This window comes from Lepidochelys olivacea, assembly GCF_965140295.1.
Source record: "Lepidochelys olivacea isolate rLepOli2 genome assembly, chromosome: 4".
In the NCBI taxonomy this organism is placed as follows: domain Eukaryota; kingdom Metazoa; phylum Chordata; order Testudines; family Cheloniidae; genus Lepidochelys; species Lepidochelys olivacea.
In genome coordinates, this window is record NC_140414.1 from 142478137 (window position 1) to 142502840 (window position 24704).

Consider the following 24704-nt stretch of genomic DNA (forward strand, 5'->3'; position numbering starts at 1 on the left):
AATGACTTTCCATTTCCATTTTTTTAATATTTTGTATAATATAAAATAAAGTAAAAATCAAACCAAAAAGTGTTCTTATTTATTAAAAAAATAAAAAAAAATTTCTTCACGGAATTTCAAAGTTCAGATTTCATTCCAATTTAAAACGTCAGATTTTGAAATCTTGAAATCCTTCACAAGATGGAATTTCCACCCTCCGCATTACTCTCATTTATAGGCATTTGTACAGCACTCCCTGTTGTAGTCTCTGTGCCCCTCACAAAAAAATACATAAAGCATCACCTCTTGAAGGCTCAGCTCTATTGCCTTCTACTAGGCCAGTTCTTCACAGTGATAGGGGCTAGTGGTAGATTCCTTTAGAGCTGGGTACCATTGTTACATGGCTGCTTTGAGGAAAAGTTCACTTAAGAGGTGTGATGTGCAGCATGGTCTGCAGGGGAGAGATCTGGGCTCAGTTTGGTCTGCTGCCAAAGTCTGTTCCATCCTAGGAGTTTTTCACTGAAAATTCTCTGTTCTGCCCAACACAAAAGAAACCTGGGATCTGTCAGCGGACGTCACAGAGCAGCGTAGCACAGTGCGGAGGAGAGAGAGATGGTTCTGGGAAAACAGGGTTCAGAGCCCAGTCAACGTTCTTAATGTGAGAACAAGGATCTTGAATTGGATTCAGATTTCAATTTGCAGTAAACATAGAGTGGAGCGCATTGGGAAGATGGGTTCCTGCCTGCAAACATCTGGGTGCTGCCCCAGATGCAGCTTGAGTCATCCTAGGTAGAGTGAGCAGCTATAGTCCAGTCTTGAGGTGACAAAGGCATGGATCATTGTAGTTAGCTACACATTGCATATTACTCATCCAGCATTTTGCATCCAAGGGACTCCATGTGCTTTACAAATGTTAATTTCTCCTCACAATCCTCACAGGCACAGAGAGATGGAGTGACTTGCCCATGGTCACACAGCAAGTCACAGGTAGAGCTGGGGTCATAACTCTGATAAAAGAAAAGGAGTACTAGTAAGCTACAGCTCACTTCATCGAATGCTCAAATAAATTGGTTAGTCTTTAAGGTGCCACAAGTACTCCTTTTCTTTTTGCGAATACAGGCTAACACGGCTGCTACTCTGAAACTCTGATAAAGTATCTCCCCGGCCACCAGACAAACACAAAAATGCATATGCAAAGAAATGACTTTTTTGTAGCTGCACTAGGCACTTGAATTCCACTTCTGAAAATAATTTTCTCTGCATGTCTTTGCCCACAATTGGCTCATACGATACACTCTGAATATCTAGCTCTAAGTGGGGACAATCTAGGAAAGACTGAAACTCTGTCTTTATACCATCTTGTAAACATTTAGCTGCTGCTGAACAGTTCTGACAGTCACAGCCTGCCTGGATACACCTTCAGCACTCAAGCACAATTGGGTATAGAGCACATGAAGGATAAAGGAAACTAGACCCATTTCACTCAGCCCAGCAGAATGGCAGTGCAGAAGGCAAAAAGTTCCTTGCCCTCAGTGGTGGGAGCTAACAGGAGGGCTGCGGGCTGAAAGCCCCACCTTTAGGTGCCTTTTCAAGCATATTACAAAATGGACAAAAGAAAGGGTCTGACACCAATGTTCATATGGGGCTGGAGAGCGAGCCCCCACTGCCTGGCTCACCACTCTGGGTGTTGTGATCTGGCACACAGGGGCGCTGTGACACAGACGGTGTGCCACGTTCCAATGCCACTGACTCACATTTGGCCTAGCTGCCCCTTTGTCATGACTGGCTGGGTCAAACCTGACTGGTGCTACGACCCCATGCGCCAGGTTGCAATGGGGAGCTGGGCCCTGCCCTGTGGGACAGGAGCAGCTGCTGCCAGGTGACTTGCTCTTCCAGCCCAGCACTAATGACCCATCGGCCCCCGTGGTTGCAAAATCTGGCTCCACCAGGTTGTGCCATTCACAAATTGCCAAATATATTTGAAAAATTAATTTTTCCAATCGCCAACCCAGCCAACTAGGGGGGAGGTGCGGGGCATTCTGGGTCCTGTCCCAACGCCCTGAGATGCATCGCTTCGCATCCCAGCAATCCCTGTGCTTCCATCCACATTTGGCGCCATCTTTCAACATTTTTTATACTACGCATTCTGTCTTCCCTTTCAGTCTGTGGGAATGGAGCCCAAAGTGCTGAGGAGTCTGCTGATGGGTCTCGCCAGCACATCATGAATGGCAGTCGAGTTACTCCTTAAGCTCCAAACTGACAGTGAGGACGCCGACGATGTCAACTCGCGGAATGCATGGGACATGAGATTGCTTGTGGTATTCATGGACATGCTCACCACCGTGGAACACCGCTTTTGGGCTCAGGAAACAAGCACTGAGTGGTGGGATCACATTGTCATGCAAGTCTACGATGACGAGCAGTGGCTGCAGAAATTTCGGATAAGAAAAGCCACTTCCATGGGGATTGTGTGATGAGCTCGTCCCCACCCTGCAATGCTAGGACACGAGATTGAGAGCTGCCCTGATGGTGGAGAAGCGGGTGGCTATTGCAATCTGGAAGCTGGCAACTCCAGACAGCTGCCGATCAGTCGCTAACCAGTTTGGAGTGGGAAAGTTGACCGTTGGAATCGCGTTGATGCAAGTTTGCAGGGCCATTAATCGCATCCTGCTCAGAACCATCATGACTCTGGGTAACGTGCATGACATTGTGGCTGGCTTTGCACAAATGGGTTTCCCTAACTGTGGAGGGGCGATAGATGGGATGCATACTCCAATTCACACCAACCCACGTAGCCTCTGAGTATGTTAATCGGAAGGGGTATTTCTCTATGATTCTCCAGGTGCTTGTGGATCACCGTGGGCGTTTCACTGACATTAATGCAGGCTGGTCCGGAAAGGTGCATGACACACACATCTTTCGGAACACAGGCCTGTTCAGGAAGCTGCAAGCCGGGCCTTTCTCCCAGACCAGAAGATCACCATAGGGGAAGTCAAAATGCCCACTGTGGTCCTTGGAGATCCCGCTTACCCTTTAATGCCGTGGCTCATGAAACCCTACACAGGGAGCCTTAACAGCAGCAAGAAGCAGTTCAACAACAGGCTGAGTCGGTACGGAATGACTGCGAGTGTGCTTTTGGCTGTTTAAAGGGCTGCTGGCGCTGTCTGTATGGGAAGCTGGACCTGGCCGATGACAACATCCCCACGGTTATATTCACATGCTGTACCCTCCATAACATTTGTGAAGGGAAGGGTGAAAGATTCACTGAGGCATGGATCTTGGAGGTTCAACACCTGGAGGCTGAATTTGAACAGCCAGAGAGCAGGGCTATTAGAGGAGCCCAGTGCGGGGCTGCAAGGATTAGGGATGCCTTGAGGGAGCAATTTAAGGCTGAAATCCACCAGTAATGTCTGGTGCCCTGCATGGGAGTGAAGTGCAGTGGTTCCAATGTTAGTAGGAATCTGTGTTTGCTACACTGACTTGCAGTGCCTGTTGCTTTCCTGGGCTAAGGTATATTTTACTTAATGCAATAATAAAGAATGTTTTCAAAGCCAAAAAGTCCATTTATTGAAAAGAAAATTCATTTATTGAAAAGAAACACAACTGCCTGGGGAACAGAAAGGGCAAGGGGGTGGGGTGGGGAATGGTACAGTCACAGATTTGCGTATGTCCTTTTATCATACTGAGCCTTCTTGTCTGGAGTGCTGCACTTCTGGCCGGCTAAAATGCATGGTGATGGGGGTTGAGTGCAGGGGGTAAGGGTCGTAGTTTTCAGGGCTGGGTGGTGAAGCTACAGGTATTGGAGGCAGCTGGTGGCGATAAGAACCCAGATGTTGGGGATGGTGGGTTGGAGGTGACATGGGGGCACAAGGGAAAGAGTTTTGGGACAAGGGCTGCGGGGGGGCAGGGGCGGGCATGGAAGTGCTCCGCCTGCATTGCTACGAGTGCCTGTATCGAGTCCGCTTCGTGCTCCATAATGCTTAGCAGCCGCTCTGTGCTTTGATGCCGGCGATCCGCATTCTGCTGGCGGACTCTCCTTTCACCCTCCCGCCATTCCTGCACTTTTTGATTTTCATTAAGGGACTGCTGCATTACTTCATGCAGCATGTCCTCTTTGTTTCTACATGGCCGCTTCCTAATTCTTTGGAGTCTTTCGGTCGGTGATAACAAGCACGGCTGGGATCTCAATGCTGCATCTGTAAAGCCAAAATGCAAGACTTTTAACAGAGGCAGCATTGTTCACACCAGACAGAGCAATGATTCCCCCATACTTAAAGTAGACAAACACAGTCTATACAGTAGCAGAAATTGCCCGTCCCAAAGCGAATGCACATAACCCACAGCAGCCCCAAAATGGTGAGTAAGCACAGGGGCAAGGGGTTCTGTGCCTTGGGAGAGCCAACAGCTGCAGGGGCCCCTATACTGAACATTGTTCCCGCATTTTCCACAGGAATTCGTCCTGTAAGATATCTTGCTGCTGTAGATGACCTGGGAAGCAAGGGAGGGTCTTCTACTACAATGCAGCTTCCACTCTGGCCCATATGCAGCTTGCCTATGTGCACCAATGGTCCCCCTGTCCCTCACGGCACAGTGGCGTGGACATGTTAGCCTGACTGGGACAAGGAGCACAGCACTTCTGCATGAGACCTTTGAAGAGATCACTGAGGCCAATTACCGCATTGTGAGAGAGCACATCAATGCCCTATTCCACATCTAAGCATGCATGCAGCCCTAACCCTCCTTGCCCAAGAGCCCACACCAAACAACTTCCTTCTCAAAATAAAAGCCACTTACTGGGCACCTCCTCTGGTGTTTGTCCTTCCCCAAGCACCGGCCACTGAGACTGGCTACCTTCCTCTGGGCTTGAGAACAGCTGCTGGCTGCATGCATCTAGGAATTCCGGGGTGTCTTCCTCCATCGGAGCACCCTTGCTCCTGCTTTCCTCCTTCACCTGCCTTGTTGAACTGGGCTCTGAAGTGTCCATGGTGGTCTTCGGAGTGGAGGTGGGGTCATCCCCAAGTTTTGCATCCAGCTCTTTGTAGAAAAGGCAGGTCGTAGGAGCAGCACCAGAGCGGCGGTTTGCCTCGCGGGCTTTGCAGTAGGCATTCCGCAGCTCCTTCACTTTAATCCTGTACTGCAGTGTGTCCTGGTCATGGCTCCTTTCCATCATGTCCTGGATATCTGCCTGAAGGTATCGTAATTCCTATGGCTGGAGCGCAGCTGGGACAGGACAGCTTCCTCCCCCCAAACACTGATGAGGTCTAGCACCTCGCCATTGCTCCATACTGGGACTCGCCTGGCGTGTGGAGGCATGGTCACCTGGAAAGATTCGATGACAGCACTCCACGCCTCGCTGAGCAAACAGGAAGGGATTTTCAAAATTCCCAGAGAATTTAAAGGGTGGGACGGTTGGCCACCTGAGGGCAGGGCAGTAGAGTTCAAAGTGATGACCAGAGTGGCTAGAACAGGCATTGTGGGACACTTCTAGAGGCCAATCAGAGCGCATCAATAGACCAGGGCGTCCATACTGGTGCTGCGGCGCTCCAACCGGGGTGCATCAAGCGTTATACTTCTCATGGAGGTGGACTACCAGGAGTGCTCCAGCCGCGGAGTCCGGGCGCTGTACGTGCCTTGCCAGCGTGGACGCATCATGAGTTAGGATGCCTGGGGCTGCTTTAATGCGCTCTAATTTGCAAGAATAGCCAAGCCCCAAGTCACCCCTTAATCTATTTAGCTTAACAGAAAGAAGGTTTAGCTCTTTGAGTCTACCACTATAAGGCAGGTTTCTAATCCTTTAATCATTCTCGTGGCTCTTGTCTGAACCCTCTCCAATGAATCAACGTCCTTCTTGAACTGCGGACGCCAGAACCAGACACAGTATTCCAACAGTGGTCACACTAGTGCCATTTATACTGGACACAACTGCATGACCATTTACAAATTATGATTGATGCTACTATAATAATAGGTGCGTAAAACCAGGTAGTTAAACCCTAGTATAACAACTAGTTTGGCCTATAACCCTATGCTTCTCTGTATTGCTTATGAATCTTAATGAGACCACATTGTTCGTAAAAGACATTTGCTGAAGCTCCCATAACTGCAGTTAGTAACTGTGCTCAACCCCCAACATCATCTCAACATCTCTGTTAATCGCGATTAATTTTTTTTTTAGTTCATCGTGTGAGTTAACTGAGATGTTGTTGGGCTTACACAGACAGCAGGAAAAGGGGAGTTTATTGTACCAATTAAAACTGATTAGTTTATGATCAATTTTGATTCATGTTCCCTTTGCAGATACCAACAATAAATCAATGTAATCATCAACGTACAATTTAATGGGGAATTAATTTGGATCAAACTAAACATCTTCATTAAGTAGAGAACGTTGCAAGTTTCTCAAGTCCTTAAATATCTGTCATGTCAGCTCAGAAATTATTTATAGGTTTCTATCCTGATTTTCTTTTAAATAAAAAGGGCCAATAGAGATATCAAAGAATATATTCAATTCACATTGTAAACAGGACATCATATCACAAGAATTAAAAGCAGGCCAGTGCTTCTATAAACATTGGCCAACATACCGTCAGTGAAGTCCAAAGCGTACACTGGAAATCTTCGTGCTATGTCATCAAATATTCCCTTGCCAACATTGAAAAACTCATGCAACTAAAAGAAAGGAAGGAAATGTTGTGTCAGTTTAAAGGCTTGTGTATTGTTAAAAAGATTAACCTCCTTATTCAGTGCTGATAGGCACTTAAAACTAATTGTTTTGAATGGGCCATTCAGATCCAGACTTTGTAATAATAATAAAGATAAACAGTTAGCACATCTATAGCCATTTACATAATCCAAAGCACTGGAACCCTTCCCCCTTCCGTGAGACACAATTAGTTTTATCCCACTTCACAGATGGGGAAATTGATTCTGGAGGCTGCTGTGGTAATAGGGAGGCTCTGATGGAGCCATGTTACCAAGGTGAGGGGAGAGAAAGAGAGACAAAGTTTAGGGGCGTAGCCCAGGGGCCACAGCCAATGCCGAGTAAGGCACAAGCCTCCAAACGGACAACCTAGCCTCCTGTAGATCTCAGGATTTTGCAGGTTTGGGGTGGGCCCTACAGCCTTTTCCAAACAAACTCCTACCCAAAAGGGATGATGTGGCGAGTCTCCAAAAGAAGCGACTGGGGGATTTCCTCCCACAAAGTCCGCTTCCCTAGGTTTTCATCCAACCAGACGATCCAGGCCAGTAACTCTGAAGGACCCAAACTATTTTTGCATCAAACAAATGGCTTCTGATACACAGAGGTCACACTTGACTACAGCAGCATTGCGAACCCCAAACGTTCAAAAATCATTAGTTCAGCCCCACCCACCCCCATCATAAGACGGATTTATTATTTTGAAAAAATCTCATGTTTTTTTTTAAAAAAATAAATGTTAGGATCAGTTTCTTTGTATTTACTTGTCTTTATTCTTCCCATTGGCCTTCGGCTACTTGGTCAACTGCCTTTTTCTCTTGGCATGGTGCTGGCACAGCTGTACCACTGTGACGTGTCCACAGGACTTTATTTTAAGCCTTCTTTTAAAGATCCCTTGCTTGTTTGTGTTGGAGATTTGAACTCTAGCACCTTGTTTGTGGTCTAAACAACTAGGGAAATGTGAACTGAAAAACCCCAAACCTTCTGATAGAAGCATCTGAGCGTTGAAGAGGTTTGTATTGTGAAAGGTTAATATTTTTAAAAGTAAACATTCCCAAAGGCACAGGTCAGACAGAGAATCACAATTGCTTTAATGAGCAGTACGTTTACTCATCTTGCCGCAGCAAGCACAGGGGAACAACCATCAGAATGGTTACCCGGAGGGGAGAAAGAGAAAGTGACTGCACCCTTTGCAGCCCTCATGCACCTGAATGGAGGTTGGTCTGGGTGCGAGTGGTGGCGGCAGCATAGAAAGAACAAATTAAAAGGAAAAAAAGTATGCATGTGGTGAATTAAGGAAAAATTTGGAATAAATGAGCAGAAGCACCACATTACCTGAATGATGAATGTTATCACTGGGCTATTTGGTGGGCTAAAATGTCATAGTGGACAATGGAACACAAAACAGCTGCCCAAAGGAAATGAAACTATTATTTTTAAAAAGTTTATTGGGGAAACTAAAGTTCTGGTTTCGTTGGGTTTTAATTAACTGTGTATTGGACAAGTTTAGGACAGGGTTTGTTAAAAGGAGTTGGCGTCAGCCATCAGCTTCTATTGTTGCGGATGATCTTCCCTCTCCAGGGGTGGCAGCCTACGTACATTTCTGTAGACCTCGCTCTCAGACCCACCCAGAACCTTCGTGAGAAGAAAAGCCCAGCCTGCTTACATGCCTAGAAGTTCAGGGCTGGACATAATCCCGCTTTCCTGCTTGTCCATCAAGGCTCTAGATCCCTGTCTTCTTCATAACCATATTGAGATCTCTATTCAGCTAAAATTATACTTCTAACTTCAAATCAGCTTCTTGCTTCCCTTCTGGTCTCTAATACCGTCATAACAGCAGTATCAGCGATTTCACATGGATGGCCAAGAAGGAGACTAGATAGAAGCCATCACTCCCTACACAGTGACTTCTGAATTCCCCTGGCTCCTCAACTCACACGTCTCATTATCCTCTCGGTCGCCCAAAGTTTCCTGCCCCCTCACAACATAAACATGAATTGGTCTCTCTCATTATTAAAAAAAAAAAGTCACTCCCGCTCCATTTATTGCCTCTTCCCCCCCCCCATTATCTCCAAGCTCATTGAGCACAATCTGTAACTGCTGCCCCTTTAATTCCATTCTAGACCCTCTTCAGTCTGGTTTCTCCATCCTACCCTTGGCTGTCACCAAGGTCTCCAATGACCTCTTCCTGGTCAAGGCTCAAGGCGGACACTTCATTTAGACACCATCGCCACACACACTGTTCAACTCCAGTTATTCCTTTTGTGATTGCGACTCCATCCTTCTACCTCTAGGATTGCTCCTTCAGGGATTAATTAATCCTTCAGGGATTAGCCCTGGTAAATGGCTTTGATTTTGGGAACTAATGAAGTGAGTTGTTGTGGGCAGGAGGGTTGCAGAAAGCAGGCTTGCGTCTGTATGGTGCGCGTAGCACCAAGTGCCTACTCTGAGCAGCGGAGCAGGGTGTTGATTAACTCCCTAACTTCACGGGAATCTGCCTCAGAGATCTCCACAAAACTCTCATGGAGATACTGGGCAATCCGCTGCCGCAGGTTCTTTGGCAGAGCTGCTTTGTTTCTTGCCCCATTAAGGGTAACTTTCCTATGCCACTCTGCCATCACAGGGGGTGTGGGGGGGAGACAGATATTGCTGCACACAAGTGAGCCGCATAAGGGCCAGGGTGGAAGCCGCAGTCTTGGAGAAGACCCTCCCTTGATTCCCTGCTGACCCTCAGCAGCGAGATATCTTCCATAATGAACACAGCCTGTGGAATATGTGGGGACAGGAATGATTATAAGGCCCCCTCTACAGTGCTGCCTCTCCCCAAGAGTCATGTGCCCAGTGTACAGTACAGTCCTGGAACATTGGATTTCCCCTGCCCCTGTGGTTACTCACCATTTTGGGGGGTCTTGTGGCTCATCTGTGCTGGCCTGGTGTCAGCCAGTTAGTGACAGGTATGTGAATAATGGCTGTGTTTTAAATCAGTGGTCTCTGTGTTGAAACCAATACTGGTTCTGTAAAATGTTGCATTTTGGTTTCACAGATTTGACCTTGGGAGTCCAGCCACTCTCTATGTTAACGCTGGCTGCGCAGAATTATGAAGTGGCCATGAAGAACTAAAGAGGACTGTCTGCGTGATGTCACTATGCACTCTACGGCCAGAAAACAGGAATCGAAGGAGTGGAGGGACAGTGAGAAGAGGGACCGAAAGGAGAATGCGGTGCGCCAGAACGAAGCCATGGAGCAGCTCTTAAACATTATGGAGCGCCAGGCGAACACGCTCCAGGCGCTACTAAGACTGGAAACTGAGCAGCTCTGCACCCGCCTTCCCCTGCAGTCACTGTTGCAAAACTCTTTCCCATGTGCCCCCCCAGACACCACCAACACACTCTTATCAACCTCCTGGCTCCAGTCTGTACCTGCGTCATTCCACTCCTCCCCTGTCATAGTCCAGCATTGCGGACTCCCAGTACCCACTGCACGCAACACCCGGCCCTCTGCAGTTTAGCCCTGCTGAAGTACAGTACCTGCTGCACTGTACTCCAAACGAGAAGGTTGCATGTGACACCTGGACATACACAAATCTTTAACAGTCCTGGGACCCTCCCTTCCCCCATCCCACTCAGTGCTGATGTTTTTTTTGTCTCTCTCTCCTCCGGTTGTTGTTTTTTAAATAAAAGAATTGTGTTGGTTTGAAAGCAATCTTTATTCTATTAATTGAAAGCAAACAGAGCCCTACAAAGCAACAGGCAATTTTCTTACATCTTCACAGTGCACCGTCTGCACCAATCACAACCATCTCCTAGCATTACAAACACTGCACTCCCGAGCATAGCAACAAATTTTAGTAGCTTTCAGCTTCAAATTACTGCCTCAAGGCATCCCTGATCCTTATGGCCCCATGCTGCCCCCCTCTAATAGCCCCGGTCTTTAGCTTTTCAAATTCAGCCTCCAGGTGCTGAGCCTCTGCGGTCCGGCCCTGAGTGAAGCTTTCACCCTTCCCTTCACAAATATCATGGAGCATACAGCACGCATAGGAATATTGTCATCGGTCAGGTCCAGCCTCCCATATAGGCAGCGCCTGCGGGCCTTTAAATGACCAAAAGCACACTCAGTCATTCTGCACTTGCTCAGCCTGTTGAATCTCTCCTTGCTGCTGTCAAGGTGCCCAATGTATGGCTTCATAAGCCACGACATTAAGGGGTAAGTGGGGTCTCCCAGGATTACAATTGGCATTTTGACTTCCCCTATGGTGATCTTCTGGAACGGGAAGAAAGTCCCTGCTTGCAGCTTCCTGAACAGGCCAGTGTTCTGAAAGATGCATGCATCATGCACCTTTCCGGACCAGCCTGCGTTAATGTCTGTGAAACGCCCACGGTGATCCACAAGCACCTGAAGAACCATTGAGAAATACCCCTTGCAATTAATATACTCCATGGCTAGGTGGTCTGGTGGCAGAATTTGAAATGTGTGCACCATCTATCCCCCCTCCACAGTTAAGGAAGACCATTTGTGCAAAGCCATCCACAATCTCATGCACGTTGCCCAGAGTTATGGTCTTTCGGAGCAGCATGCGATTAATGGCCCTGCACACTTCCATCAACACGAATCCAACGGTTGACCTTCCTGCTCCAAACTGTTAGTGACCGATGGGTAGCAGTCTGGAGTAGCCAGCTTCCACAGTGCAAATCGCCACACACTTCTCCAGTGGCAGGGCAGCTCTCATTCTCATGTCCTTGCGCCGCAGGGCTGCGGCGAGCTCATCACACAGTCCCATGAATGTGGTTTTCCTCATCCGAAAGTTCTGCAGCCAGTGCTCGTCATGCCAGATGTGCATTGCGATGTGATCCCAGCACTCAGTGCTTGTTTCCCGAACCCAAAAGCAGCATTCCACTAAAATCAGCACCTCTGTGAGTGCCACAAGCAATCTCGTGTCATAGCTACTACGCATGGCGAGATCAGTGTCACACTCCTCTTGCTTTTTTAGTTTAAGGAATAACTCCACTGCCACTCGTGACATGTTAGTGAGAGCGAGCAGCATATTGGTCACCAGTGCGGGATCCATTCCTGCAAACTGAAGAGGCAGAGCATGCAGTACACAAACCGTTGAAAGATAGCGCCAAATGTGGACGGAAGCACAGAGATTGCTGGGATGCAAAGTAATGCATCATGGGGCATTGGGACAGGACCCAGGATGCCCCGCAACCCCCTCCGCCTTCCCTCAACTCTTAGCGGCAAAAGAGGAAGAGATGCTTTGTGGGATAGCTGCCCAGAATCCACCGCTCTGAATACCGATGCAAGTGCCTCAAGTGTAAACATGCTATTGTGCGGGCAGCTGACAGTGCGAACACACAACAGTGGTTTCCCTTCAGCGCTCTCTGAGTGGCGCTGTAACTGCTGGGGCTGTAAGTCTGCAAGTGTAGACATACCCCTAGTCTCGTTAAACCTTTCACCCAGAGGCTGTGGTTTCCTACCGTGACATGCCCCAGTGTTTACAGAAATGGCTTCAGAGGAAAGGGAGCAAAGGGTTAAACCTGCACTGGAAGAAAACATTGCTGCAAATCACTTGTAACCAGCTTAAAGACGTGTTTTAAACTGGTTCTGCAAACCTGAACCACAGTGTGAATGGAATTTAGAGGAGTTCAGGAGTCACCGACTATAGACTTGTCTCTGGAAGAAGGGATTCTATGCTTAAATTGCAGAGGACTGCGATAAAGGTAAGAAAGGGCAGAGATGCTGCCCTTCGTGATCTTTACGTATTCCTAAACCATTACGTTTTAAACTCTGAAAACTAGCCAAACTATGAATTTGTGATGAAAGTTTACACTCTGAACCCTGTAGGCTGCTCAAAGCTTCACATTACTTGTAGTCTAGGGAAAAAAGAGTAGGAGATTAGAAGTGGCATGCACCAATTTATTTTTAGGTGTGCAGCTTTTCAGCTTGGATAATAAAACCTGTGTGTGAACAGAGAGGGTGTAAGAATGACATTAAGGGAGCTTCAGAAGAGAAAGCGGAGATGCAAAGTTGGTACGAGTGATGACCACCCAAGTAAAGATTAAGGTTCTTCAGAGACAGACTAGCTATCTTCCTGATTGAGGGTGCTAAAGTTCATTTGCCTCTTTCTGGCAACTTACAATAACCCATCAATCCTAGCCCACGTTAAGCATCATCATTTGAAGGGTTTTCCTTTAATTTTCAATGGGAAGTTGCTACATGGAAGTATATGTACACAAGATTCACTGCAGTTATCAGGTATTAAAAAGAGGCAATAGTGCTTTTTACTCTGTTTGCACTGTTGCAAAAGAGATTCAGTTAAATGGCATAAGAAACAAGAACATTTTAGCAGAACTAGCCTGGCGGTGACATGAAGGGTGTGTCTACGCAGCTGCTGGGAGCGAGTCTCGCAGCCCAGGCTGACAGACTTGTGCTAGCAGGGCTTCTGCTGGTGCGCTAAAAACAGCAATTTGAATATTCCTGCCCAGGCTGGAGCTCGGGCTTTGAAGCCTAAGGAGTAGGGTGAGCTTCAGAGCCCAAGCCCGATCGTCAAAGCAATGTCTACGTGGCTATTTTTAGCGCACCAGCGGATAGCACGAGTCTGTCAACCTGGGCTGTGGGATTCGCTCCCAGCAGCTGTGTAGACCTAACCCAGCTGTGTTTTGAAGACTGAAATGCATCATGAATATATAAGTACGGCTAATTCAGTACTATGAATAATCATCAGGTTCCTGTGCTTTATTTCAACAGAAACAACAGTGGAAAGCCAGGACTTAGACTTTTTCTCACCCTACCTTGAGCGGCTTGTGGCTTTGTGTTTTGTGTCCCTCGTTCACTGCTGAGGGTCTCTGATTCACCACCGTCAGCAGGTGGCGCTGATGTACCAAGGCTTCTTTAAACTCTTCTTCCGTTTTTGTTTCTAGAAGCTTCTGCCGAAAAGTTATATCCGAAAACATTGTGGCAAAGGTCCGGCCCACTTCGGTGGCAGTTTTCGTACTTTTCTGTGGAAAACAAATGATGTGCAGATTAGGGATCATAACCAAAAACTCTTAAGTTATTTAAAAACTGTAAAACTTCAAAACAAAATACCATCCAAAACACCAATCTTTCTTCCCTGCTTGTCAAGACCAGAACACAAGATTCCACACTTCCCCTGAAATCACTGCTAGCACAAACACCCAAATCAGGGCAGGAAGAGCAAGTAAATGCTTCCAGCCTGGCTTTGGTGCTGAGAGACCATTTCTTGCAGGGGAATATTGAAAGGTGAACTGGTTTGTGCATTGTAATCTCAAGCAAAACATTGCGTTAATGTAGATTTTAGCATTGGGAGACTGATCCAAAATCCATTGTGATATTTACAGGTTTGTCTCAATGGATTACTGTAGAACTTTAGATTCAAAGAACAAGACATAGGTTTTGAAAGCTGCATCCAGAAGGTTAAAGACTACCGTGACCAAGTCTCATAGGAAACATTACATTAAGGTGATTTCTGAAGTATATTCCACAGACATTTGAAAAATAAAAACAAAACCCCAACAACTAGGATTACTTCACAATACTTCAACCCCCTCTACCCTTCATATGCTGATTGCCCCCTATTATCCAATCCAGCAAGACAGTCCAAAAAGGCTCTCCTCCTGAAGAGCTCCAAAGCCTCACAGGAACAGTATTGTTTGGCTATAACGCAAACGTACAGTCACTGCTTTTATATTTTCACTTTGTGGTGAATTTTTGTGGTCAGTTCGCTAAGTGAGATTGGCAAGTGGTTTTTTAATTAACATCAGCAAAGAATTCAGGGCTCTTTGGATGCACCACTCAGGAGCACAGATTCAGAATACTTTACATTGTGGGCACACCACAGCGTCTTCACTTTAATCCTAAAGAGAGAGTTTGTGTCCCAACTATCAAAAAGACCCTGCACACTGCTTGAGATCACCCGAGGCAATATTGCTAGCACTCCATAGATTTCAACATCTAGACACAGCAGATGGTTTGTTCTAGGTTGAGCGTGCTCAGCCAGTTGGTTCCATTGGTCCACAAATCTGCTGCATCGACAGACTGGAGTTAAGATGTATTGTAAATGGTGCGAGGCAGGGCTCTTTACTTCATGACTGTACTGCACAATGGGGCTCCTAGGAGCTATTGTAATACACAACGGAATAAACACCACCACCACTATTACTCAGGCTTTTGCTGTGTGGGTGGGAATCAGCAGGGAGGAAAGAGAGCTGTTTGGATCAGGCAATTGATTTGGGGCAAGGCAAGGGAGTAAGAACTAGTCAATTTTTTCATCCTCACCATCATCGTGGAAAGATTGGGGTATGGATTTTATGCCATTTCCCAGACAATTTTGCAAGGTGATTTAATTGGATCTTGTCAATGAGTTTATTATTTTAACTACTGTACGCAGCATGTACTTCGGGCTTGGAGGATCAATTCATTTAAAAAACAAAACAAAAAATCATGGACTAGCATAAACCATGTTTTTTCTTTACCAGTCACACAGCTACTACTTCCCATTCCCCTTCCTTTATTTGTATGCTGTCCACTTCTACCGTCTGCAACTTGGGAGTCATCTTCACACCTGTCGCAGAGTGCCCAGCACCCGCTAGCCACCAGCATCACTCTCTGCTCCACAGCCAGGGGGTAGTGAGGTCAGTACCGACTCTGAGGGAAGAGTGCCCCCTACTGAGTCACTGACACTGCTCCCTGCAGCAGCTGGGTTTTCCTTAGCATGTTGCTGACTCTATACGAATACAGGTTGTATACATTGAAAAACTAAACCAATACAGCTGAGTGGGCTCAGTTTGTTTGCTGCATTCCATGGGCGACATCTGTATTTCTGTTTTTAGTCTGTACAGTTTTCAGGCATCAATGTGATTGGTGCCAAAAGCACTTTTATATAAACAATGGGAAAAAATTAAGTCGGAAACCACTGAATCAGTCTGGACATAAATGCTCCCAAAAAAATCACTTCTCTTTCTATGACCCTCAGCTGAGAGCCCCACAATGTTTAATGTATTTTTCCCTCACACACCTCTGGGAAATAGGGAAACACTATTATCCCCATTTTTACAGAAGGGGAACTGAAGCAGAGATATTAAGGCCCAGATTTTTAAAGATATTTTGGCATCGCCAAGCCTAGCATTTCAGCACGTAACTGACTTAGGTACCCAACTCATTTTCAAATGGGGATTTTGCCTCCTAAGTGCCTAAATCCTTTTGAAAGAGAGTCTCAGGCTTCCAAATCGGTTAGGAATTGTCATGCTGAGCTCAGCAACACCTTTCAAAACCTGGACCTAAGTGACTTGCCCAAGGTCAGGCAATCTGCAGTGGAGCAGAGATTTGAACCTAGGTCTCCCAAGTCCCAGACCAGCACGTTAAGTACTGAACAATCCTCCCTTCTTCAAAAGGCCACCTCTAGACTGCGGACAGACTTAGTATGGCTAGAGTGGGGCTAAACAGCTTGAAGTGGGAGAAAGATGCAGAATTTTACAGTTTAACGAGCACGAGGTAGCGCAGTTCCCAAGTTGGTTCATGCCCCCACAAGTGCATCACTTCAGAACCTCATCTCCGCAGGCCCAATTATTGGGATCCTCAAGTAGAACTTGAGTTCAGATCTCCCGTATGACAGTGAATTTGTTGCCCAATCTATTGATTGCGTATTAATTATACTGATTACCTAAGAATTCCCAATTAACAGACTGAGGTTTGGTAGGTCTTTGTCCCAAGACTAATTATTAAAATTACCATTCAGTTGGGAACCCCCACATGCACAGTTGCAATACTCAGACTTAGGAAAAACCTTCTGTATCTGCCATAGGCTTATTAATACGGTTAGCAAAGTTACACACACTCCAACCCAGCCAGGTAGAGAGAGCTCATACAGACTGAGCGTCTGCGCACCCATACACTCAGGCTACCCCTTGCAGAACAACCTGAAGCATTAGTCATTAACTCCCTCATTATCACCACCTTCCTCATCACCATCGCTCATCGTCCTGCCGTCTCCCAAGGCACACAGCCCTGGATACCACTTCTATAATGTATTACACAGACACACTATACCTAAAGCATGTTCAGTAGGGGTTTCATCCCCTTTCCCTTCTTTGTATTTCCTCACCCTCCTAAGCTTGGCGTGCCCTTCCCCTGTAGGTTAAGAGAGCTTTTACCTCATGCTTATTAGCATGTACGTCAATTAGTTACCATGACACACTGGTGGTCAGACATCAGCTGAGGTTACCACCTTAAAACAGCCCAAGATGGTATAAACTAGCATCTTGTGGTTACCTGTCTGCAGTTTAGTCATTACAGCATTCCATGCTGTGATCTAGGGCAGCGATACCAGGGCGTGAGAGCTGCAAGAGGCTCTTTAACGTGTCTCCTGTCGCTCTTTGCAGCTCATGATATTAAAACACTGTGTGATTTAATTATTAACCAGTCTAAGTTATTAACCAATCATGATGCTTTTACTATGTAATTGACCAGTTATTAACTTGCATTAAGTTAACTTATTTGCTGTGAGAATAATACAGATTTCCTGTCACACTGTTTAAATACAGTAACTCCTCACTTAATGTTGTAGTTCTGTTCCTGAAAAATGCGACTTTAAGTGAAACGATGTTATGCTAATTCAATTTCCCCATAAGAATTAATGTAAATGGGGTGGGGAGGTTAGGTTCCAGGGGAAAAAAAATTTGCCAGACAAAAAAGCATTATATACATTTTAAATAATTATAAACAAGCAATTTAATACCGGTATAAGTTTTAAACAAGCAATTTAATACTACAATCATCACTGCTGAGTATGAAGCTTGGTTGAGGTGGTGGAGTCAGAGAGTGGAAGAGGATGGATTGTCCGGCTGCTCCTCTTGCTGTTCTTGCAAGCACAGGCACTGACTTTGCCGGGGGTAGGGAGCTCAACCCTCAGCCCATCCAGTGCACCTCTTCCCCCAAGCCCGCCCATCCTTCACCCGCCTCTTCTCCCCCCCAACCTCCTCCTCCTTTACTTCACACAGTGCGTCCTCGCTCCTCCCCACTCCCTTCTGAACACTGCAAGCCAACCGATTGCCCTGGGCAGGAGGCAGGGAAGGTAGGGAGGGGGTAGGCAGATCAAGTCCTCACTCCCCCGCCACCCCTCCTGCCCAGGGCAATCAGCTGGCTTGTGGGGCAGGAGGAAGGAGCGAGGACTTGGCATGTAGGCTCCCCCTCCCTCCCCTGCCTCCTGTCCGGGAAAATCTGCTGGTTTGCGTTGTTCAGGAGGCAGGGGAGGGAGGGGGAGCCTGCGCACCGAGTCCTCACTCCTCCCCCCTTCCTCCTAAACGCCGCAAGCCAGCTGATTGCCGTGGGCAGGAGGGAGGAGGGAGAAGGCGCTGATCCGCGGGGTCTGCCGGGGGGCAGGAGGCACTGTGGGGATGGGGGGGAGGGGCATAGGGAGACTGCCAGCTGTGGAGAAAGCAGGCAGCCAAACAATGTAAGAGTGGAGCATTGCACAACTTTAAATGAGCATGTTCCCTAATTGATCAGCAATGTAACAACATTAACCGGGACGACTTTATGTGAGGAGTTACTGTATGAATCTATAGTACTATAGTAAATGAAACACTGAATTCACATGACTGTGGCTCTTTTGGGTAATGCTGATGGCTAATTTGGCACCTGAGGTCTGAGTATCACCGATCTAGGGTTACTTTTGATTAGCTGCTTATGCGCCTTAAGCCTTGTTTAGCTAAGCTATGGTCTTTCAGGCCTTGCAGGCTCATTACATTACCACCTTAACTTATACCCAAGCTTTACCTAGCAAACAGCCTATTGGTATAGGCTACACATTGGGGCAAGAGCTCTGATACCAGATCAGTCACAGCCAGACTTACAGACTATGCCAGGTTCCAGCTCCAATGCTAGATAGGAAGCCATTCTGCTCTATAATGAGACTGCAGGAGCCTGGGGAACAGGAAAGTCATCTGTCATAATTTTATACCTTGTGCTCACTGCTGAGTCAGAAGGAGATGTTGGCAGACAACCACTGTGGTGACCTCAGTCCTGCTCTCTTCCTGCTGCATCTAGAAAACGGGTGGTCATGCACCCCGGTAGAGCTCCACAAGAGAACCATCAGAAAAGCATTCTGAGGCATCAGAAGCGAATGATGGAGAAACACTCACCATTTTAGGAGGTGCGAGAACCAAAATGACGAATCTCACTTCACAGGAGTTCTCCCCCCAGTTCTGAGGCCGCTCCAGTCGGCTGATGCAAACATGACGTCGCTGAAGAGACTTTATAGTGCAACTGTCAAGAGAGATGGAAGTGTTATGGCTTAGGTTAGACAATACAAGAGACACATTCTCCCTTCTGCCGAATGAAAGTTTTAAATATTCCTGTTCTAGCTCTGATATAATATGCATGGGTGAAAACAGGTGTCTTAAACATTGATGGTAAAAAAGACAAAAATGGCATTTTAATGGTCGTGATTTTCCTTCCTTTCTAGGCCTCAATCCTATGAGCTGCTCAGTGGGAAAGGCACTCTGTGACATCAGGGCCCTGCTCATGGGATAGCTGGCAGAGTTGGGGCCTTACTTGGCTTCATCTTGTCCCAGCAGCTGTATAATAGCCAGTAAATCAATAAAGAAACTTACCCTTAATTTGCAGTATTGCACGGAGTTCTAACTAGAGGGCTCCCTTTATTTTTTTAAAAAGAATAATGAACAGATAGTACTTTGCACTTCCGTAGATCCATTCATCCAGAGGTCTCAAAGTGCTGTTGCAAACAATTTAAGGGTAGAGGCCAATAAATAAATTGCTTCTCTCTCTTATTCCTCCTTTAAGGAATGCCTCAATATTTGTTTTTGTTTTCAACAGGTTTTTCGCTCCCTGCTTGGTTGGTTTTGATTATTTTTAAATACATTACAAATATCAGGCCCTAACCACCCTCTTTTCGCTGGACAAGTCAGACAACCTTCGGAGGACCAAAATGAGTGACATCATAGCTCAGTGATGAGACTTGAGTTGGAAGTCTCCCAGGTCCATTAGAGAAAGGAAGGTTTGTTGAAGAATTAAGCAGTCATTTAGATCTTTCAAAGATTGCCAAGACTTCCAATACAGAGAAGCCAGAACTTGACATTTCTGATGTTAAAAACAAAACATTTTTATTAAAACATGGAAGCCATTTTTGGGCATCACAAAAGAGCAGTAGTTTCTCTTTGCTGTTTACTTCAACTACCACAACATGCTGGCAAGGTGGGTAGCCATAATTCTCACCATTTTACCAGTGGAGAAACTGAGGCAAAGCAAGGTGACTTGTCCAACATTACACACCAAGTCTATGGCAGACATGGGATAACACCCTCACACTACCAATAAAACCACTACTAATTATTCTGTTGATACACTTTACAGCTCTTTAGAAACAGAGTGGCAGATAATGCACGAGAATTTCACTATTGGTGTGATTACACTATTGATCACACTATTGGTGTGAACAGTGATACTCCATCTTAATTGCAGGGCTTGATTTTGCAACATGAGAGGTTACGGTATTTTTAATGTAATAAATATAAGGAAGATTATGTTACTGTTATTACCATTGCTTATTTCAGGTGAATATTTGCCAAATTAATGATTATCAATTAAAGGATGTGGACAGGGCTTCAGTACTTTGGTCCAGTCTCTCTTTTCCTTTCTCTTAACATAGTTTATCACCTTAATTAGCAGCTTAAATGACATGCCAACAGCAGCCCCTGAACAGCTTGGAGAGAAGGGGAGGTGCAAACCAGAGCTGAATTAATAATTCTTCCATACAGGTCTGAATATTTAGCTTGTAAGTGGCATTTTACTAGTGAATAGGTTTTTGATGGACACTGACAATTAAGTTACTTGATTTATGCAAGCTAACAACCTGACAGGTTATTGTTAGACATGCTTATTTTGATGCAAGGGATGGTTACATTCATTTTATTATTTGCACAATACAGAATATATGGAAGGGTGCAGGATTTCACAAATGTATACTGTATTAGTTATATTCCCTTTATTCCCCTTTTTATGTGAATCAGACTCAGAACAGAAAATCCACACATCCCCTCGGGATGCATCCATACACTGTTTAATCTGTTTATATACAGTCTTTTCCTGAGTGACAATTATTTGAAGGTTACACATACTAAAGGACATATTTGATAGCAATCTACTTTAAACCTTTCCAAACAGGGATCAAATGAAAACAGAGTTAAAACTGAATTCAACAATTTGCAGCAAACTGAAATCAATCTTAATCTAGAGTCACTGAGGTGGGTGAGCCTGAATGTACCCAAATCATCTTCTGTTGTCAATTATGGGTTCCAATTCAGTAAAATAACTGGGGTAAGCACATAGGATATCTGTCAAGTTGTCCAACATCTTAGATCATCTTACTTTCACCCATATTAATTGGTAAAATCTCATGCATGAACGGAGAGGTGAACAGTTAATGCACTGTTAGCAAAATCTATCCTCTTCTATTCTGCTCTGTTTGCTCACTGAGTCAACACTTTTATTCCTTAGCCTTTGAGATCAGTGATTAACTCAGTTCTTTAAAAAGGAAGATTTGCCTGGAGTTCTGAAAGTTCTTATTTGTATTTTGGCAGTGGCCAAAGGCCTCAATCAGGATCACCGTCAAATTGTGTAAAGTGCTGAACAAACTCCTAAGGAGACGCTATCTGTTTCTAGTTGCCTACATTACAATGCCCTGATCTTACATTAAGGCATGCCTGGGGCTCTACGCAGGTGCAGGGTGCACCCATATGCTTTTCAATCTAATTTGAAACAGGATACTACGTTTGCGCATTCCAATCTACAGGAGGCTATATGTGGAAGGAAGACGATTAACAATAGTAAGATCATGCAGCTACTCGGACAACAATGTGCAGAGCTTGATGGCTCCAAGTCTTTTGGAAGTTTTAATTTACTTCAGACAAAACACACACACAGCAATCTTCCACTACCACTCAACCTAACCATCATTAGCTGAATAAATTATTGTAGGCATTGACTGCAGGCAAAATACTTACATTCAACTTCTTCCTCATATAATATACTTGCAGCTTTCACTTTTCAATCTGAAGCTTACAAGTTTGATGTACACACAAAATTTCAGTGGTCACCATCAAAAAGGCAACATATATCAAGAGTAAACACATTATGGAAGACTTAGAAGAGGGAACAATTATGGTCTATACTGGGGTGGAGTAACTGCTGACTTTGTCTAAATGGTGATCATTGTATGGATGTAATATGGTCAGAAGAAGAGGTCGTGCCTATTGAGCCAGGCATTGGGATTAACAGTTGATACTGGTTAGATTCTCTTTCCAAAAAAAACCTTCAGTAACAAAGAAAAGGAGTACTTGTGGCACCTTAGAGACTAACAAATTTATTCAGTAACATAGAAGTTTCTTCCTGCCAGGACACCATTGTGGACACAGGGCCAACAAGCCAGTGAACTGATGAAAGAGCTGAAGTGGTTGATGGAAAAAGATGGAATAAAAGCAAGGAGATGATATGAACCAAAAAGAAAATCTCACATTAAACTGACACTTTACAATTTCTAAATCGTGAAAGCCCTCTAAAATAAAAGATTGGTCTGAAATGCAGTCATGACCAAATGATCTAGATGAAATGATTAATTGTGTTTAAATACCAGGTCTTATTTATGAAGATGCCATAATACCATAGTCTCTAACACGGTATTCATAAAAGGCTCTTTAAAATTACAGGGCTTATTTCTGCATGACTGCCCAATATATTTCTTTTTTTAAAGGTTACATTTAAAGCAGCGTTCAAGACAAGAGGCTAGGTCCTCAGGTGGCGTGAACTGGCATAACTCCACTGACATCAGCGAAGACCCACATATTCACGCCAGCTGAAGACCTGACCTAAGCCAAAGATCTTATCTAAGCAATAACAGACATGTCTCACACAAATTATTAATGTTTAAGATATACACACTCATCAGAAAGAAAAACAAACAAACAATCTCATCAGGGCAAGAAAGGAAATTAATTAGTTTCCCCAGTAAGAAAAACGGAACCACAATTGCTCATTAGAGCTAGTCAGCTAGCCTTTTCCTGTCCTAGAGTAGCACATCATCATTTTGGTTCTTTTGCATTGCAGGTACATCTAAGAAAACAATGCCCCAAGTGTGATATATCAAGTCTTAAACCTTCTAAGACCAGAACCACCTGTAAGGGATGCAGTCTTGACAACCTGGATGGTCCATTTGGGCTTTTATTGACACCCTGCCAAGAGGAATATCTGGTAATGTACTAGAATACCCAGTCCCACAGACTTGCTTCTTGATATAGTCTTGAACCTCTCCTGGTGGGCTATCCAGGTGAAAGTAGATCCCATCCTTACCAGTCACAATCAAAAGAATGGTTACAGAACAGAATGCAATGAAGAACTGGCCACAGTAGAAATTGGATCATCTCCTCAATCACCAATAATTCATCTTTGGAGAGTTAAATTATTGGTCAAAAAGGTTTTGGCTTGACAGCTTGAATGGAAAAGTAAATTGAAGGTGGAGAAAGGTTCCACAACATCCCTGTGCGCAAAGAAATAACTAGTACTACACAAGCAAGGCTGATTATGGTGGCTGCAGATTTTTTATACAGAAAAGATAGGTGTTTAAGAACTTTTGAAAGCTTACTGTTGTAAGTATGGGAACAAAGGCACTTGTATACACAGTGTTTCATTAATAGAATAAAGTCCTGTAATCATTCCTCTAAAGGAACCTTTCTTTTTACAGAAAAATAGATAGCTGTCAAGGAACAAACATGGCAGAAGGGTACATTTCATTATTAAAAGTGATGAATTGTGTTATTATGAGGCATAGTTTTGCACCAACTACTGTATTTTAAACATCTCAGATTTGAAAATGTGCTATTTTAAAATCTAAAATAGCAATGACAGGGATTTTTCATAGTAACTTTAAGACCATAACAGAGAAATTCTTTGGAGTCCAGACTAACAATTACTTTTTAAAATGTGCAAAATCCAATCCATATTCCTACTTATGTCCAGTGATGAAGCAGAGACGCATCAGTGTCCCATGCTCTGATTAATTACAGACATTAAAACTGAAAAATTATTTACTACTCTTAAAAGTTATTGTTTGTACAGCAGTTTTGCTCAGCATCCAAAATAGCCTCATGCATCGTGTTTTAAAATGTTACCTGGGAATTTGAGTGAGTTAGTTAGCTCCTCCAGAGGGACCATTATGATGACATAATTAATATATTAGAATAAGCAAATTTGCAGCAGTTTGCGCCCACAAGAAACTTCATGAAATATCAAGCTACACTCCCATCTTGTTGAGAGATTATTCCTTTGCTTCGTCAGTCACGAGAGCTTTATCAAATCAACTGAACAATTTCAAAACAAATCCTTCATGTGACTTATAAATGCAATCAAAGGAAATGGCTCTTGACATTTGCCTCCTCATGGCCCATCTTTTCCAAACTCAGCCCTTTTAAAAACAGGAGCTGTATCCTGGCAAGAAAGGAATAGCTTGGTGCCAACATTGCTTCAAGTTAATAAAAATACTATGAAGAATTCCATTTAAGTAACCCGTATAAAAATACGGGAGTTATTCAAGAATCATACCAGGAAGAACATCAAGGACAGAGACGCAAGGAGAGACCTGCAGGCTGTTGCTTGCTACTGCATACTGACACCTTACATGGCACATTCTTTCTTAAGCATTGGATAATTAAGCCTCATCACAGTCCTAGGAGGTAAGCAAGCATTAGTATGTGAACCTACACAGGTACAGAGCATGATCTATCCCTTAACCTCAGGGGCATGGAGGAGCTAGCTGGCTGGACAAAGAGGGGATACTATGTAGGGGAGACTTGAGGAGACCCAATGCCTCCCAAAGCTCCCATTAAAGCAGGGCACCTTTTACAAGCCAAGTGATTCATGAAAGCTGGGGATTAGATTAATTCCTGGTTTTGGGATAAGGTCCACTACACTATTTTGAATTCACTATCAAAATCAACTGGCTCCT

General features: G+C 44.8%; 1 protein-coding gene across 1 annotated transcript in view; it reads right to left on the bottom strand.

Moving 5' to 3' along the window:
- Positions 1 to 24704, bottom strand: part of SLC4A11 (solute carrier family 4 member 11) — a 160570-nt gene that overhangs the window by 50735 nt on the left and 85131 nt on the right. The window contains exons 7-9 of the mRNA XM_084626793.1: positions 18832 to 18955; positions 13465 to 13671; positions 6564 to 6648 (exon numbers count right to left, since the gene is read on the bottom strand). Coding sequence (XP_084482919.1) covers positions 6564 to 6648; positions 13465 to 13671; positions 18832 to 18955 — 416 coding nt within the window. The remainder of the gene's footprint in view (positions 1 to 6563; positions 6649 to 13464; positions 13672 to 18831; positions 18956 to 24704) is intronic.